This window comes from Carcharhinus amblyrhynchos, chromosome 12 (genome assembly GCF_965287045.1).
Source record: "Carcharhinus amblyrhynchos chromosome 12, sCarAmb.v2.hapA, whole genome shotgun sequence".
NCBI lineage: Eukaryota > Metazoa > Chordata > Chondrichthyes > Carcharhiniformes > Carcharhinidae > Carcharhinus > Carcharhinus amblyrhynchos.
Genome location: NC_137335.1, coordinates 34226821 through 34244722, shown reverse-complemented (window position 1 = coordinate 34244722; position 17902 = coordinate 34226821). Strand labels below are relative to the sequence as shown.

The 17902-nt window shown below is 43.1% G+C and overlaps 1 protein-coding gene across 3 annotated transcripts in view; it reads right to left on the bottom strand.

Moving 5' to 3' along the window:
- Positions 1 to 17902, bottom strand: part of LOC145350903 (ribosomal protein S6 kinase alpha-2) — a 332432-nt gene that overhangs the window by 136041 nt on the left and 178489 nt on the right. For all 3 annotated transcript variants that reach the window (XM_080200348.1, XM_080200346.1, XM_080200347.1), the window contains exons 2-3: positions 17542 to 17658; positions 5729 to 5810 (exon numbers count right to left, since the gene is read on the bottom strand). In XM_080200348.1, the coding sequence (XP_080056474.1) occupies positions 5729 to 5810; positions 17542 to 17658 (199 nt within the window). The remainder of the gene's footprint in view (positions 1 to 5728; positions 5811 to 17541; positions 17659 to 17902) is intronic.

The window sequence follows — 17902 nt, the reverse complement described above, 5'->3', positions numbered from 1 at the left end:
TGATAACAGCAGGGAAGAAGCTATTCTTGACTTGGTTGGTATGTGTCCTCAGACTTATGAATCTTTTGCCTGACGGAAGAAGGCAGAAGAGAGTATGTCTGGGATGTGTGGGGTCCTTAATTATGCTGGCTGCTTTTCCCAGGCAGCAGGGAGTGTAAACAGTGTCAATGGATGGGAGGCTGGTTTGTGTAATGGACAGAGCTTCATTCATGACCCTCTGTAGTTTATTGCAGTCTTGGACAGAGCAGGAGCCATGCCAAGCTGTGATACAACCAAAAAGAATGCTTTCTATTGGTGCATCTGTAAAAGTTGGTGAGAGTCATAGCAGACATGCCAAATTTCCTTCGTGTCCTGAGAAAGAAGAGGCACTGGTGAGTTTTCTTAACTATAGCGTCAGCATGGAGAGGCTAGGACAGGTTGTTGTAATCTGGACACTTAAAAACTTGAAGCTCTCAACCATTTCTACTTCGTCACCATTGACGTAGACAGGGGTGTGACCCCATTACACTTCCTGAAGTCGATGATAATCTCCTTTATTTTGTTGACATTGAGGGAGAGAATATTGCCGTCACACCAGTTCACCAGATTTTCTATCTCTTTCTTGTATTGTGTCTCATCATTGCTCGAGTTCTGACTCACTATATTTCAGGTGGCAGGGCAGGTTGAGAAAGCAGACAGGATCCTGGGGTTTATAAATAGAGGCTTACAATGCAAAATCAAGGAAGTTATGATAAATCTTTATAAATCACTGGGTTCAAACATGATGTGAGTATTGTCGCCACACTTCAGCGAGAATGTGAAAGCCTTGGAGAGGGTTTAGGAAAGATTTACTAGAATGATTCCAGTGATAACAGAGTTCAGTCATGTGGATAGACTAAAACATTGGTGTTGTTAAAACTGAGAAGATTGAGAGGAGATTTGGTAGAGGTTTTCAAAATCATGAGGGATCTAGAGAGAGTGGACAGAGGATTACTGTTCCCATTGGCGTAAGTGTGGAGAGTCTGAGAGCACAGGGCAATTGGCAAAGTAAATCAAAAACATTAAAAATCCTTTAAGAAAACATGAGATTAGGATTTGGAATGCAGTGTTTGAAAGAGTGCAGGAGACAGATTAAATTATGGTTTTGAAAAGAGTATTAGATAAATACGTGAAGAGGGAAAGAAATGAAATTCTAAAGGGAAAGTACTGGACAGTGGATTGCCCTGGAGCTAAAATTGGCCTGATGGGACTCTTTCTGTGCTGTAGCTATTCTATGGTGAGATCCATGTCCCAGTGTCATCCAGGTAGCACTTAGCAGGAGCACGAGATGAGGGTGAAGAATTCCAGCATCATACTTTGGTCAAAAGGAGAAGCACAGTGGTAAGAATCAGAAGGCACTCAGGCACACTGGCATGCATGAAATAATGACTATACTACTGTTTCTGTGCATTCTGACATTGTTCTTAGTTGACAGATCTGCACCACTATACCCTGCTTACACAGTTTAGTTACATCAAATGATTGGTACCAGGCTCTCCCTGGGGTAAGTAGTTTTCATTGTGGTGCCCACTTGAGGCTGCGCCGCAACAGCGCGGTGACTAGCACTGCTAGCTGTGCAGATACATGGATTTGGGCCTGTGTCTGTGGGAGTTTGCGCATTCTCCCTGTGGTTGCGTGGGTTTCCTCCGGGCGCTCCGGTTTCCTCCCACACCCCAAAGATGTGCTCTTAGGCTAATCGGTTTCTACCAAATTGACACTATTTCTTCCCTGAATCTGATTGAGTAGGGTCCCATTCGTAGACATGCAGGGTAGAATAGGTGTAGGGTGATGCGGCGGCGCGGGCTCGTTGGGCCGAAGGGCCTGTTTCCCGTGCTGGGTTGTTCTTTGTTTCTTTGTTTCTTTGTTTATTCTGGTGGAAGTAAAGTTTATTTATTAGCCACAAGTAAGGCTTACATTAACACTGCAATGAAATTTACTGTGAAATTCCCCTGGTCGCCATACTCTTGCGCCTGTTCGGGTCAATGTACCTAACCATCTTTCAGTTTGTGGGAGGAAACCGGAGCACTCAGACTAAAGCCATGCAGACATAGGGAGAACATGTAAACGCCATACAGCCAGTGGCCCAAGCCAGGAATCAAACCCGAGTCCCTGGTGCTATGAGGCAGCAGTGCTAACCACTGTGCCACTGCGCTGCCCATTCAATGTGCACGGATTGAAGCTATATTGTAACACTTGAGAATCTGCTAGCCTGTGATGGCAGACTCTTGCCAGAAGGTTGGTCACTCAGAGTTTTCTATTTTTCCCTGAAGGAATCCAAAGTTTAATGTGCAGCACAAGATTGTTATTATCTACAGATATAAATACAAACTCCAGACCCACTATGCAACTGATACAAGCTAAGTCCAGTCAGGCTGTGCAACAGTTAATGAATATTGCCTCAGAAAGTGTGTTACTTGTTAATGTCGAATACTGGACAGCAGGAAATAAAAAGATAGATGATAAAGAAATCATTACGTTCGACTGCAAAAACCAGAAGATGCATCTTGAGCAATAGAAACTCACTGGAGGCTGTATTATTGATTTAGAGTGAATTATGGAGTGGTGGTCACTGACAGCTGATGGAGGACCAATAAATAAGGAGAAACCTTTGAAATGAGTTTGTTAAAGTTACAATTTTGTTAAATGGCGGAGCCATGTACTGACTCTTCTGATAGAATCCTACCATCAATCTTTAAATAATTCAGTTCAAAATAACACTTTCTAAATTTATCGCTTCAAGTGCCACAGATCAGTTCATTGATCCAGGCACTGTCAGATTTCAATGTTTTGCTGATTATAAAAGTGATTTCCTCCACTCTGAGGGAGTCTTGCACTGTCAGAGGTCCCACATTTTCCATCAGGTATAAAACCTATCCTATCAGGTGGACATAAATGATTCCCATGCTAATATTTTGAAGAAGAGGAGAGTGTTCTTCCTGGTATCCTGGACAATGTCTATCCCTCAATCAACATCACTAAAAACAGTGGCCAGAATTCTCCATCCCGCCTGCCACTGGAATTCTATCAGGCGGGGGACAGACTATGTAAACGTCCATCAAAGTCTGGCAGGAATCTCTGGTGTTCAGACGAGTGCAGCTGGAGAATGTCTGGTCATTCTGACATTGCTTTTCATATTACTTTGCTGTGTGACTATTGGCCGTCACATTGCTTCAATTATAATACCACAAAGGTACCCAACCAGCAAGGTTATAAATGATCTTGTATAAATGCAAATCATTTCATTCATCACTCTGCCAGCATAACTTTGTTAGACTAATAGTGGAAAAGAAACATAAAAGGAATTCCTGTTGCACTTTTATCAAAGTTACGGTGATTGAGTGAGAGAAACTCTGAGGAAAATGTCCCCAGTTCAATTCCCGATCTCTGCTGAGGTAGCTAATCTTGGCAAGAGTGACATCAAGTGTTCTTGAACAGACCACAGGGAAACAAAATTGTTGGAGACAGCTGTCATCGATTTTCTAACTGCTCAATCTGTTTACTAATATGCTGCCCAATTTTCACGTATGCATCATCGTTCTGAAGCAAGGAGTGTTGCGGCAGAAAGTCATTGAAAGAAAAATTCCTGTTACTCCTGCCTTTTCAGTCAGTCACAAGTGTACACTCATCATGTTAGGCCTTATTGAATCAATCCATCAACCTGGATGCATCAGGACACAATAGACTGAAACTATCTAATTCAATGGAAGAATGGCTGGAGTACTTGAGCAATAGGGATTGTATTCTCCTATGCATTCACCAGAAAAGAAAGCTGCACTCAAGACTTTTAATATATTACATAACTGTTATTAGATCACACAAGAATCTGTCCAATATTTGCTTTTGATCTCAACTTTTTCAATCCCCCTGCTGCTTCTGATATATCAGACTCCTGCATTGAATGAGCACATTTCCACCAACGAAACACTGAGAAAATTGAAAGGATTACCTTTGATCCCCACTGCAACCTCCATCTTGGTCACTATCCTAGGATCAACCAGACTATTCACAAACTCAGACATCGGATTTGACCCTGAACTATGTACCTGATGCTTTACCCTCTCCATTATTAAAGGCTGCTGACTTCAACCTTCATAATATCCCATCTTCACCCCTGCCTCCCTCATCTGCTACTGAAACTCTCATCTGTGCCTTTGTTAAATAGAGACTCGATTGTTCCAATGCTCTTCTGCTTAACCTCACGTTTTCAACCTTTCATAAACCTGAGCTCATCAAAAGCATTGTTACGTACCAACTCATACCAAGTCCTGTTTCCCCCTCCCTCATTCTTTTGTTTATTGACCTACATTGGTTCCTGGGCAGTCAATACCTCAGTTTTAAAACGTTCATCCATACATTGAAATCCATCCATGGGCTTACTCCCTAATCCAACAATTTTCTGATAGCCTGGTGCTCTCTTTCACATTCCTGACATCCTTCACCACAGACTGACGGCTATTTCTTCAGATGTCTAGGCCCTAAGGGACCTCTATCTCCCTCTCCTTCTTTAGGTTGCTCCCTAAAACCAAAGTTTTTGATCACCTCTTCTATAATATCTTTGTATAACTGGCATCACATTTTGTTCAATAATGTTTCTGTGAAATGCCATGGATCATTTTTACGATGTTAACTGGAAATAGACAAAGGTGATAAAACTTGACAGGGCACAGTGATTTTTATAAAACATAATTATTCTCATATTGTTAGGAGCATTGAGCATCATTTGTACATTTTCTCGGTTAATATATGAGGAGGATGTTTGGGTGATAAGTAGATTTTTTTTCTTTCAGGCAGCTTTAACTAAGATTGTTCATCTTCATTGGATTTGATGCATTAAGTAAAGTCTGTTCCAGTGCAAACTACTGTTGGTAGAAACAAGTTAGCTTCCTTTCACTCTATATTTTACTGCCTTTTTGCCCATATTTACATTTGGTACAATATGCAGATAATTGCTGGAATTTTGCCATCCCATCTGCTATGGGAATTGGAGCGGGCGAAGGGTGGACCATGGAAAGGTCTGTTAACCTTGGATGGGATTTTACAGTTTTGGGATGAGCGAGGCTTTAAAATCCCACCCAATAACTCAGGAAGCCCAACTGGAAAGGAACTTAGTTTATTCACAGAATGCAAAGTAAAACCACTATCCTGGTGTCCACGTACCCCTGCCTGGGACAAGTCATAGTCATTGGACCATTCATGCTCCCACTGCAGCAAAATTGGAGAATTTGGCGGCCAGCCAAATCTTCATTCACTGCAGTGGGATGGGAAAATTCTGCCAGTGTGAACAGCCCTAACATTCCAGCCGTAGAGTCATACAGTGCAAAAAATGCCCTTTTGGCCATTGAGTAGTTCTGCAGGCCCAGTCCTGGGTTTCCCTTACACAAAACTTAGGTAATGAGTTCCAGCTGGACAAATCATTGCCTGTGATACCAGGAAATCTCATCTTTAACGAGCACCACGGGAGATTAATCAGTGATTGCCCGTGGATCTGGTGGGGGCTTATCACAATATATATATTACTTGAAGCAAACTGGAGGTGACAGGATTAAACAGCAAATTCTTAGTTCAGGAAAATAAGAGTTAAGCTCAACACAACTGTAAGCATAACAAAACAGTACCTCACCCTACTGCAATGATTTCGGTCTCAACACAATAGGCATGTGTCTATATAATAACACAACATATAACAGTGTCTTACTCCTACAGCACTCACCTTTCAATGTGGCCTTCTTTAACACCTTCATAGCATAGAGTTGTCCAGCATCAGAGCCTTTGATTTTCTTAACAAGAAAGACCTTGGAAGAAAATAGAAGTATATGTCATTGTCGATTCTTTCATGGAGGTGAATAGTGAGAGGTTAATCCTTATGTGTGAAATGCCGCTCATAAATCAATCTTTTCCACTAACAAGGAAAAACAATGGATCATTTATGCCTCATGCCTGTTCTTCTGTTTAGTTAGATCATGGCTGAACTTCATTTTCCTGTCTTTATATCTCACCATACCCCTATCTGACAAAAATCTATCAATCTCAGTCTTGAGTTGATTAGAACTGAGCTCCTAGGATGAAGATTGTTTTGTCTTCAATTTAACTTTTGAGTCTTTGGTTAATGAAAAAATCCAGTCTGTAAATTACTCAACAGGAATTTGTCATGTACCATAACCACAGACATATATCTACTCTAAGAGAAACACCAGGGCTGGGATTCTCCTAAGTCCCCAGTCAGCATGAAAATGGGAATAATTCCTGTAGAAGGGGGCCATTCGGCCCATCAAGCCTGTACTGACATCAATCCCACCCAGGCCCTATCTCTGTAACCCTAGGGACTTACTCCGCTGTTCCCCTGGCACTAAGGGCAATTTTGCCTGCCTGCAAAGATGTGGCCCTGAACCTCTAAACTGTTTAAAATGCAAAACTAGGCATTCATTGGGAATAGTAACAAGATGAAGGGTAAAATCTCTTTACTGGATACTGCTGGCCAGACTCAAATGAATGATTGTGTCAATCTATGTTCTTAACCACATTCCACAAGTAGCATTATCTCAAACTATCAAGAACTGCATAAGATGCCTTCTAATCTTAATACCATCTCATATGGCTATGATACCTACTCAAGGTTAGAATTAGGCATCAAAGTGAATAATAATCTTACAGATCTGGCATTCATAAACCTTTGACGAGAAATTCCAGATCACTCTGTGCTTTATATCAAAAATTACATCCTGGCTGGAATCTTCAGTCCTGGAGTCCAGGTAAGGCAGTGGGTACAGAAGTGGGATGGGAAGACTGATCACACATGATCTCGCACTGTTCAGCTCATTATATATAGATCCATGAGGTGCTTGCTGAATCTCGAGGTGGGGGCAGGGAGGAAGTCACCATCCTGGCCATTACCTCAAGGCCTCCATGGTCAGGGTGCCATATTTAAAATACACCTGGGCAGCATGGGAATCAACTGAATTTGTAACAACTTTCACTATTACGCTGTTAGTCTTATAGCAAAACCCTTCAAAATGTTACATCTTTGACTGAAATATAACTGGATATTTAACAGCATGCAAAGTTCATAATTATTACCAATTACTCACATTGGTCATGAAAAACTATATTTGTGGAATGTCAAATTCATCCATAATAATGAATTCTACACCTCTTAAAAATTATCCAACTTTATTTTATTTTTAATTGTTTTACTTTAGCTTGGATATGTATGTTGGCAGGCTTGTGGCAAAGCGAGTTATGTCCTTTCCTCAGAGCCCAAGATCCCAAGTTCGAATCCCTCTCCAAAACTCAATGTGCTCATGAAGATGTGCTCATGATGCAGCCAAACAAGTTGATTGTCAATCCTGTAAATCCTTCTAAAATGCCTGTAGCAGGGGGTAAGGGTGAGAGACACTCTTTGTCTCTCGATGCAGAGTAGCGTTCCTCACATTTCAGCATCATGACCTGTTTCAGGAAAAGCAGGCTGTGGAAAACACACATCAGCATTTATCTGCTTCATGCATCATTAGATGCTGGATGTTTTCCTAAGTCTTCTATAGCTTAATCTAATCATTTATTTTGCTCTCTGAGCATTTAAGTCAAAAGTGAAGGTTATGAAGTGCTTTTAACTTCCTGTTAAAAATACAAATACTTTAATGTGATTGGCTGCTTACTGACTTCATGGGTGCTATATGCCAAGACACTTCCTTGATTTATCACCTGATTTAAAGTATTTTTTAAGTTTATTTATTAGAGTCACAAGTTAGTCTTACATTAACACTGCAGTGAAGTTTCTGTGAAAATTCCCTAGTCGCCCATTCTGGCACCTGTTTGGGTACACTGAGGGAGAATTTAGCATGGCCAATGCACTTAACCTACTAGTGTTTCAGACTGTGGAAGGAAACTAGAACACCCGGAGGAAACCCACGCAGACATGGAGAGAACATGCAGACTCTACACAGTGGCCCAAGCCGGGAACTGAATCCAGGTCCTCGGCGCGGCGCTGACCACTGTGCCACCGTGATTTAAGCTCCTGCAGAGATATTGCTGGGTCTTAGTGGGCCTCTTTCTTTGAGGTCAGTAGAGAATACTTTTGTTTAGTCACTGAAGGTAAAATCCAAACCTTTTATGTTCCATAACAGTAGTGACATTAGGGTGATAACTACTCTCAACAGTTAAGTTGCAACAGGAAAATTCCCAAAAGGTAGGCAGTATCTGCAAGGATTCTCCCATTCATCCATTGTACCCATGGAGAAAGGATGTTGGAAATTCTGAAAAAAAACACAAGCTTGCTTTAACACCTTTTTCCACGCTTCTTCAGTGGACAAGTGGGAGAATCTCCATGGAATGTCACAGGCTTTTAATAACTCCATAATCTGTTTGAGCTTCATTCTTAGGATCATAAATCTCTGAAAACCAGAGTTCCAAGAGTTACCCTTGCTCCCAGAAATTCTCTATTCAACACATTACAAAAACCTTCACCTGTCTGATATTCATATCAGAAATAAAAAGTGCTTTGAAAGCTCTTGGGATGAACATACAAAATCGCAGCAAGGAACAAAGTCCCTAATCAGAATTCGGAAATGGCCAGTTATCATTTGCCCAGTGTGCTGCCTGTTTCTAGAGATGGTGGAGATTGCTGATTTCAGTCATACACTGTCAATGAGACTTAGCTTTAAATAAGCCTGTTCATTTCAAAAGGGATCATGATTTCATTTCAAAGCCACTGAAGGTTAGATAAAGAGACTGAATGGCTAAAAGTACATTACTGATAATGTAGATGAGAGCTCACTGTCAGGCCCAGTTTGAAAGGCAGCTTAAGGTGTCATTAGATGCATATAGAAGTCTCTGAAAGAAGAACAGATCAAAGACCTGAAAACGGGCAGACCTATTACAAAATAAATAAATGTACACACGCATGGGGTACTTGCGATATAGTAATAGGGAAGCTGAGAACGAATATGATAGAATTATCTTTAAATGCAAGCCTATTCTCCTGTAATGTTTCCTGAGATGACTTAGCCAGTAATGACTATAAGAACATAAGAAATAGAAGCAGGAGTAGGCCATCTAGCCCTCCGAGCCTACCCTGCCATTCAATAAGATCATGGCTGATCTTTATAAAGATCTTTATATGTTTTTATAAATATATAAAAAGGAAGAGGCTGGCTAGGGTGAACGTTGGACCCTTAGAGGATGAGAGGGGGGACTTAGTGGTAGGGGATGGGGAAATGGCTGAGGCCTTGAATAACTTTTTTGTTTCGGTCTTCACAGAGGAGGACGTGAATAATTTGCCGGGTGTTAGCGATGGAAAGATGGTAGGAGTGGAGGGCCTGAATGACATTATTGTTACTAGAGAGGCAGTGCTCGACAGACTGGAGGGATTGATTGTGGACAAGTCCCCAGGACCAGATGGAATGCATCCAAGGGTTCTGAAAGAAATGGCGGAGGTGATAGTGGATGCCTTGGTGATTATTTTCCAAACGTCGCTGGATTCCGGGAAAGTGCCAGAAGATTGGAAAACGGCTAATGTTACGCCGTTGTTTAAGAAGGGTGGCAGGCAAAAGGCAGGGAATTATAGGCCGGTTAGTTTAACGTCTGTTGTAGGTAAAATGTTAGAATCCGTGATCAAGGAGAAAATAGCGAGGCATCTTGAGGAGAATTATTTGATAGAGCAGACGCAGCACGGTTTCGTTAAGGGGAAGTCGTGTCTGACAAATTTATTGGAGTTCTATGAGGGTGTGTCCAGGGCGGTGGATAGAGGAGAGCCGGTGGATGTGGCGTTTCCTGATTTTCAGAAGGCGTTTGATAAGGTGCCGCACAAGAGGTGATTACAGAAGGTCAGGGGGCATGGAGTTGGGGGTAGGGTGTTAGCGTGGATAGGGGATTGGCTGTCAAGTAGGAGGCAGAGAGTAGGGGTCAATGGGTGCTATTCAGATTGGCAGTTGGTGAGTAGTGGAGTGCCCCAGGGGTCGGTGCTGGGGCCTCAGCTATTTACCATTTATATAGATGATCTGGAGGAGGGAACCGAGTGTATGGTGTCGAAATTTGCTGATGACACCAAGATTGGGGGAACGGCAAATTGTGCGGAGGGTGTGGAGAGTCTGCAGAAGGATCCAGATAGGCTGGGCGAATGGGCCAGGAACTGGCAAATGGAATTTAATGTTGGCAAATGTGAAGTTGTCCACTTTGGTAGGAATAATGGTAGGAAGGACTATTACTTACATGGCGAAAAACTGCAGCATGCGACGGTGCAGAGGGACCTCGGGGTCCTTGTGCATGAGTCGCAAAAACCCAGCCTGCACGTGCATGCTGAATAAACTAGGCTTGTACTTGTTAGAGTTTAGAAGAATGAGGGGAGATCTCATTGAGACATATAAGGTGATGAATGGGATGGATAGGATAGAGGTGGAGAGGCTCTTCCTGCTCAGAAAGGACAGTAGGACTAGAGGGCACAGCCTCAAGATAAAGGGGGGGCGGTTTAGAACGGAGTTGAGGAGGAACTTCTTCACTCAAAGGGTGGTGAATCTCTGCAATTCTCTGCCCGTTGAAGTGGTGGAGGCTGCCTCGCTAAATATATTTAAGACGCGGGTTGATAGGTTTTTGATAGGCAAGGGGATTAAGGGTTATGGGGAGAGGGCAGGAATGTGGAACTGAGACACGACAGATCAGCCATGATCTTACTGAATGGCGGGGCAGGCTCGAGGGGCAAGATGGCCTACTCCTGCTCCTATTTCTTATGTTCTTATGTTCTTATGTGAAGTGGATCAGTTCCACTTTCCTGCTTTCTCCCCATAACCCTTAATTCCCTTGCCTACCAAAAACCTATCTACTCGTGACTTAAATATATTTAGCGAGGCAGCCTCCACCACTTCAACGGGCAGAGAATTCCAGAGATTCACCACCCTTTCAGTGAAGAAGTTCCTCCTCAACTCCGATCTAAACTGTTCCCCCCCCTTATCTTGAGGCTGTGTCCTCTAGTCCTACTATCCTTTCTAAGCGGGAAGAATCTCTCTACCTCTACCCTGTCCATCCACTTCATTATCTTATACGTCACCATAAGATCCCCCCTCATCCTTCTAAACTCCAACAGACCCAGACTATGTAGTCCATCTTCATAGGCCAACCCCCTCATCTCCAGTATCAGCTTAGCGAACCTCCTCTGCACTCCCTCCAAGGCCAATATATCCTTCCGCAAGTGTGGCGACCAAAACTGCACACACTACTCCAGTTGCAGCCTCACCAGTGCCCTGTACAGTTGCAGCAAGACATCCCTGCTTTTATATTCTATCCCCCTCGCTATAAAGGCCAACTTTCCATTCGCCTTCTTGATCGCCTGCTGCACCTGCAGACTGGGTTTTTGCCACTCATGCACAAGGACCCCCAGGTCCCTCTGCACCGTAGCATGCTGCAGCTTTTTGCCTTTTAAATAATAATCCCTCCTAATATTACTTCTGCCAAAGTGGATAACCTCACACTTGCTAACATTATACTCCATCTGCCAGGTCCTCGTCCACTCGCTCAGCCTATCCAGATCTCGCTGCAGATTTTCCACACCCTCCATGCAATTTGCTTTTCCACTCATCTTCATGTCATCAGCAAATTTCGTCACCCTACACTCAGCCCCCTCCTCCAGATCATCTATATAAATGGTAAATAGTTGAGGCCCCAGCACCGATCCCTGCGACACTCCACTAGTCACCAACCGCCAACCAGAACAGCACCCATTAGTACCAACTCTCTGCTTCCTATTAGACAGCCAATCCTCTATCCATGCTAACACCTTACCCCCAACTCCATGCCCCCTAACCTTCTGTAGCAACCTTTTATGAGGCACCTTATCAAATGCCTTTTGGAAATTTAAAAACACCACATCCACCAGTTCCCCTCTGTCTACCGCACTAGTCACATCTTCATAGAAATCCAATAAATTCGTCAAACGCAACTTCCCCTTAACGAATCCATGCTGCGTCTGCTCGATCAAACCATTCTTTTCTAGGTGCCTCGCTATTTCTTCTTTGATGACGGATACTAGCATTTTTCCAACTACAGACGTTAAACTAACCGGCCTATAATTCCCTGCCTTTTGTCTGCTACCTTTTTTAAACAGTGGCGTAACATTAGCCATTTTCCAATCTTCCGGCACTTCCCCGGAGTCCAGCGAATTTTGATAAATAATTACTATGAAGAAACTCACTTTTGCTTTTTTGACATTTTAATTTGAGGAGCTCACGATTCCCAAAAAACGAATCCAATTACTTAATGGTACCTAGTGCAACAGAAGCACATCCTAGGATTTAGCTTTGAACATGCAGCTCACCAAAACACAAACATTTGCCCAGAAAAAGAGCAACCATATGTTTAAATTTGTGAACAGCGGTGATGCCATCTCCAGTGTAGGAGGGAAACAAAGTTGTAATGGTGTTGGCTACATTGTCTGTTAAGGAAGTCTTTGTAGTCTTCTATATGTTAACAGCAAATCTTTAATATTTAACTGAAGCTGGTTGAGGACTCATCATGCTCTGCATTAGGTTCATGTCATCAGCAAGTTCACCAAACGAGAATAATAAGGACACCTAATCTGGATTCCCTCTAATTTCTTATTGAAACATGATGTTTTTCAGCAATTTTAAAATTTTATTCTCCCAGGCACCCAACTCTTCATATGGTTTGGCCTTGGGATGAATCTAAATTCATCTCCATTAAGTTTATTTAAAGGGCGAAAAGCTGCAGCATGCTATGGTGCAGAGGGACCTGGGGGTCCTTGTGCATGAATTGCAAAAACCCAGTCTGCAGGTGCAGCAGGTGGTCAGGAAGGCGAATGGGATTCTGGCCTTTATAGCGAGGGGGATAGAATATAAAAGCAGGGAGGTCTTGCTGCAACTGTACAGGGCACTGGTGAAGCCGCAGCTGGAGTACTGTGTGCAGTTTTGGTCGCCACACTTGCGCAAGGATATTTTGGCCTTGGAGGGAGTGCAGAGGAGGTTTACTAGGCTGATGCCAGAGATGAGGGGGTTAGACTATGAAGAGAGACTGAATAGACTGGGTCTGTACTCGTTGGAGTTTAGAAGGATGAGGGGGGATCTTATAGAGACGTATAAGATAATGAAGGGGATGGATAGGGTAGAGGCAGAGAGATTCTTCCCGCGCAGAAAGGACAGCAGGACGAGAGGGCACAGCCTCAAGATAAGGGGGGGCGCAGTTTAGAATGCAGTTGAGGAGGAACTTCTTCACTGAAAGGGTGGTGAATCTCTGGAATTCTCTGCCCATTGAAGTGGTGGAGGCTATCTCGCTAAGTATATTTAAGTCACGGGTGGATAGGTTTTTGACAGACAAGGGGATTAAGGGTTATGGGGAGAAAGCAGGAAAGTGGAACTGATCCACTTCAGATCAGCCATGATCTTATTGAATGGTGGGGGAGGCTCGAAGGGGTGGATGGCCTACTCCTGCTCCTATTTCTTATGTTCTTATGTTCTAAGTTGCATTTTTGATCTGTGGTCATTTATTTTTTTATCTGTAGTTACATCTTTACCCCTTTAAGGAATGAAACAGTCTTGTCTGTATCTACAAAATGACTTTGCAGTTGTCTTTTTCCCCCCGATCTTTCTGTGTTTTGTTGGGGTCAACGGCTCCTGTTGAGATTGCGTTTTTTTTTAAAACTTATAAACTGTTTGATCAATCGTGTTTGTGAGTAATTCATTCCTCTGAGCTTTACATAGAACATAGAACATAGAACATTACAGCGCAGAACAGGCCCTTCAGCCCACGATGTTGCGCCGACCAGTTAAAAAAAACAATGACCCTCTAACCTAAACCAATCCCTTTTCATCCATAAACCTATCCACGGACCTCTTAAACGCCCCCAAACTAGGCGCATTTACAACCGCAGCAGGCAGGGCATTCCAATCCCTCACCACCCTCTGGGTAAAGAACCTACCACTGACATCCGTCCTATAACTACCCCCCCTTAATTTAAAGTCATGCCCCCTCGTGCTAGCTTTCTCCATCCGAGGAAAAAGGCTATCACTGTCCACCCTATCTAAACCTCTAATCATCTTATATGTTTCAATAAGATCCCCTCTTAGCCGCCTTCTTTCCAGCGAAAACAACCCCAAATCCCTCAGTCTCTCCTCATAGGACCTCCCCTGCATACCAGGCAACATCCTGGTAAACCTCCTCTGCACCCTCTCCAAAGCCTCCACATCCTTCCTGTAACGTGGGGACCAGAACTGCACACAGTACTCCAAGTGCGGCCGCACCAGAGTTGTGTACAGTTGCAACATGACACTGCGACTCCTAAATTCAATCCCCCTACTAATAAACGCCAAGACACCGTATGCCTTCTTAACAACCCTATCTACTTGATTCCCAACTTTCAGGGATCTATGTACACATACACCTAGATCCCTCTGTTCATCCACACTATTCAAAGTCCTCCCGTTAGCCCTACACTCAACACATCTGTTATTCCTACCAAAGTGAATTACCTCACACTTCTCCGCATTAAACTCCATCCGCCACCTCTCGGCCCAGCTCTGCAACCTGTCCAAGTCTTCCTGCAAACTATGACACCCTTCCTCACAATCTACCACACCTCCGACTTTGGTGTCATCAGCAAATTTACTAATCCACCCAACTATACCCTCATCCAGATCATTAATAAAAATTACAAACAGCAGTGGCCCCAAAACAGATCCCTGAGGCACACCACTCGTAACCGAACTCCATGACGAATATTTACCATCAACCACCACCCTCTGTCTCCTATCTGCTAGCCAATTCCTGATCCAATTTCCTAGATTACCCTCAATCCCATACATCTGCATTTTCTGCAGAAGCCTACCATGGTGAACCTTATCAAACGCCTTACTAAAATCCATATATACCACGTCAACTGCCTTACCCCCATCCACCTCTTTGGACACTTTTTCAAAAAACTCAATAAGGTTAGTAAGGCACGACCTACCCGCTACAAAACCATGCTGACTATCTCCAATCAATTCATTACTCTCCAAATAACTATAAACCCTATCCCTAATAATTTTTTCTAAAACCTTGCCCACAACAGAAGTGAGACTCACCGGTATATAATTCCCGGGGAAGTCTCTGTTCCCCTTCTTAAACAATGGGACAACATTCGCTAACCTCCAATCTTCCGGTACTATACCAGAGGCCAACGACGACCTGAAGATCAGAGCCAGAGGCTCTGCAATCACTTCTCTTGCCTCCCAGAGAATCCTAGGGTAAATCCCATCCGGACCAGGGGACTTATCTATCTTCAATCCCTCAAGAATATCCAGCACATCCTCCTTATCAACTGTAAAACTGTCTATTCTACTCCCCTGCAACCCTGTGTCCTCCTCAGCTATATTCTTGTCCCCCTGCGTGAACACCGAAGAGAAATATTGGTTCAATGCCTCTCTAATCTCTTCCAGTTCCACACATAACTTCCCTCTGCTGTCTATAACTGGCCCTAATCTTGCCCTAACCAACCTTCTGTTCTTGACATACCTATAGAACGCCTTAGGAAGATCAATTTCAAGGTGATTTTTGCTCCATCTTCTGCTTTATTAAACTTTTTTCCCAAGGGAGTTTCTTCTGGTTCTCTGGATTTCAAGGTGGTGTCACTGGTCACTGGGGACAAAGGGGACTTCCTGTGCTTGCTGCTTTTGGCAAGTTCCACAAGATGAGGAGAACTTTCTTCACCCAGAGGGTGATGAACGCGTGGAATTCACTACCACAAGAAGTAGTTCAGGTCAAAACGTTGTCTGATTTCAAGAAGAAATTAGATACAGCTGTTGGGGTTAAAGGGGTCAGGGGGTACTGGGGGGGAGTCAGGATCGGGATATTGAATTCGATGATCAGCCATGATCAAAATGAATGGCAGAGCAGGCTCAAATGGCCAAATGGCCTACTTCTGCTTCCAATTTCTATGTTACTCTCTGCCTTCTATGACCAAGCCAGTTCTGTACCCATTGAGCCAGCCCACCCATGTGATTTTACTTAAAATCCTATGCGATTTTAGTTTTTTAACCAGTCTGCCATGTAGGATCTTGTCAAGTGCCTTACTAAAGTTCATATAAACTACATTCCACAGCCCTTCCCTCATCAATTACTTCTGTCCCTCTTCAAAACACCCAATCGAGTTGGTGAGACATGACCTTCCCCACACAAAGCCATACTGCCTGTCACTAACTAGTCCATTTCCTTCCAAATGTGCATATATCCTATCCCTCATTGTCTTCTCCAAAAGTTTCCCCACTGCTGACATCAGGCTCAATAGCCATTCTCTCTCAGCTTCCCATTTTGCTAAAGCTGTTATAAATCTTGCTGATATGATGGGGTAGGAGTGAGGCGATGGGATGGGGGCGAGTGGCTTCCTTACCTAGGGGGAAAACATACAACAAGGAAGCCCTTTAAATACATTTAAATATATTGAAATGAAATGTAATCCCTTTCTGGACTGGAACTCATTGTATCTTGTGAATAGACTGGGACAGGAAGTTCTGCCTCAGGATGCTGCCAGCCAGTCAGAAGTGAGCATCTCTCCAGTACTTTGGGTGTGTGGCCCTGGATCCTTCAGGCATGGTTGGAGATCTATCTTGGTGCTAAACTAGCAGTCCTGGCAAGGTGGAGAATTGGAAGGCAATATGGTTGGGGTGAAACCTGAGGGGTCGTCCAAGCAGCCCAAGAAAGATAGGCCCAATGCTGACATCATTACCAGAATTTGACAGCAGGCCACAAACTGGATTGAAGAGTCTCCCTGCCTCCAAACACAGCATAGCAAGGGAGTGTTAAATCCAGCCAATGGTCCTTCTTTGACTGTCTTCAAATCCTTTTGCTTAAGATGGAAATGTCACATGGCAGGAAGTCATGTGATGAAGCCACCAGGAATATGTCCAATCAGAATTGGCAGAAAGTCGATAGTGGAATTCTAGGTGGTGTCATGGAGACATTGTAACCATGAGATCAGATCACCAGAGCATCAAATGCGCCAGACCAAGTGCGGGAAAATGGGTTTAGATTAGTTAGGTGTTTAATGGCCAACAGAGACACAATGGGCTGAAAGCCTCTTTCTTTGCTGTAAAACCCTATGACTGGTGGCTTGGACCAATTGACAGAAGACAGGGAAAGTGACAGCGTGTCCAATTTTAATAAAGCACTATCAATTTGCACATTCGTTCCTTTCTTAATTTGTAAGAAAACGGAGATACAATTTCCCATTGAAACTAAAGGCCTTTAACCAATAAGTAGGAGAGTTCCCATGTCAGACATCCAGCAAAAGGTAATGGCAAACCACTGCAGTACTTTACCAAGTGCAATCATGGACAAATCTAATGGAAGTCCAATACTCTCTAAGGTCATGAAGCCTGAAGGAGTGGATGTACAGCTGGATATCCATTGAGGGAAGAAAGACAACATGTCAATTAAATAAAATGTCAATCAGATGTGAAAAGGTATGTATTAGAATATAACATGTGGGAAATTTCTTAAGCCATTTAATTTTCTAAATGGATTTTTTTTTAATTGTAGAAATTCTCTTACTTTTCCATAGGATCCTTGGCCCAGCACTTTAAGCAATTCAAACTGAGAGGGATCTGCTTTTTCAAAACCTTCCTTCACATGGTTACTGATGTCTATTTCTTTCACAATACCTTCATCCTACAGGGAAATAATCACACAGAGGATTTCATTAGACAGACACATAAAACTGCAATAAAGCACATTTAACCAATATTGACCCATTTGGACACCGGAGCAATGTTTTTCATACAAGTACTTGGGAATCCCTGAGGTACACAGCAAATGTTTCTATTTTAAAGTGCCTTTCACCGTAAATTTTGGTTTTGAAGGCAATAGTTAAACTAAGTTTACCAAAACTCATGTCCAGTAAATTTTCATCAGT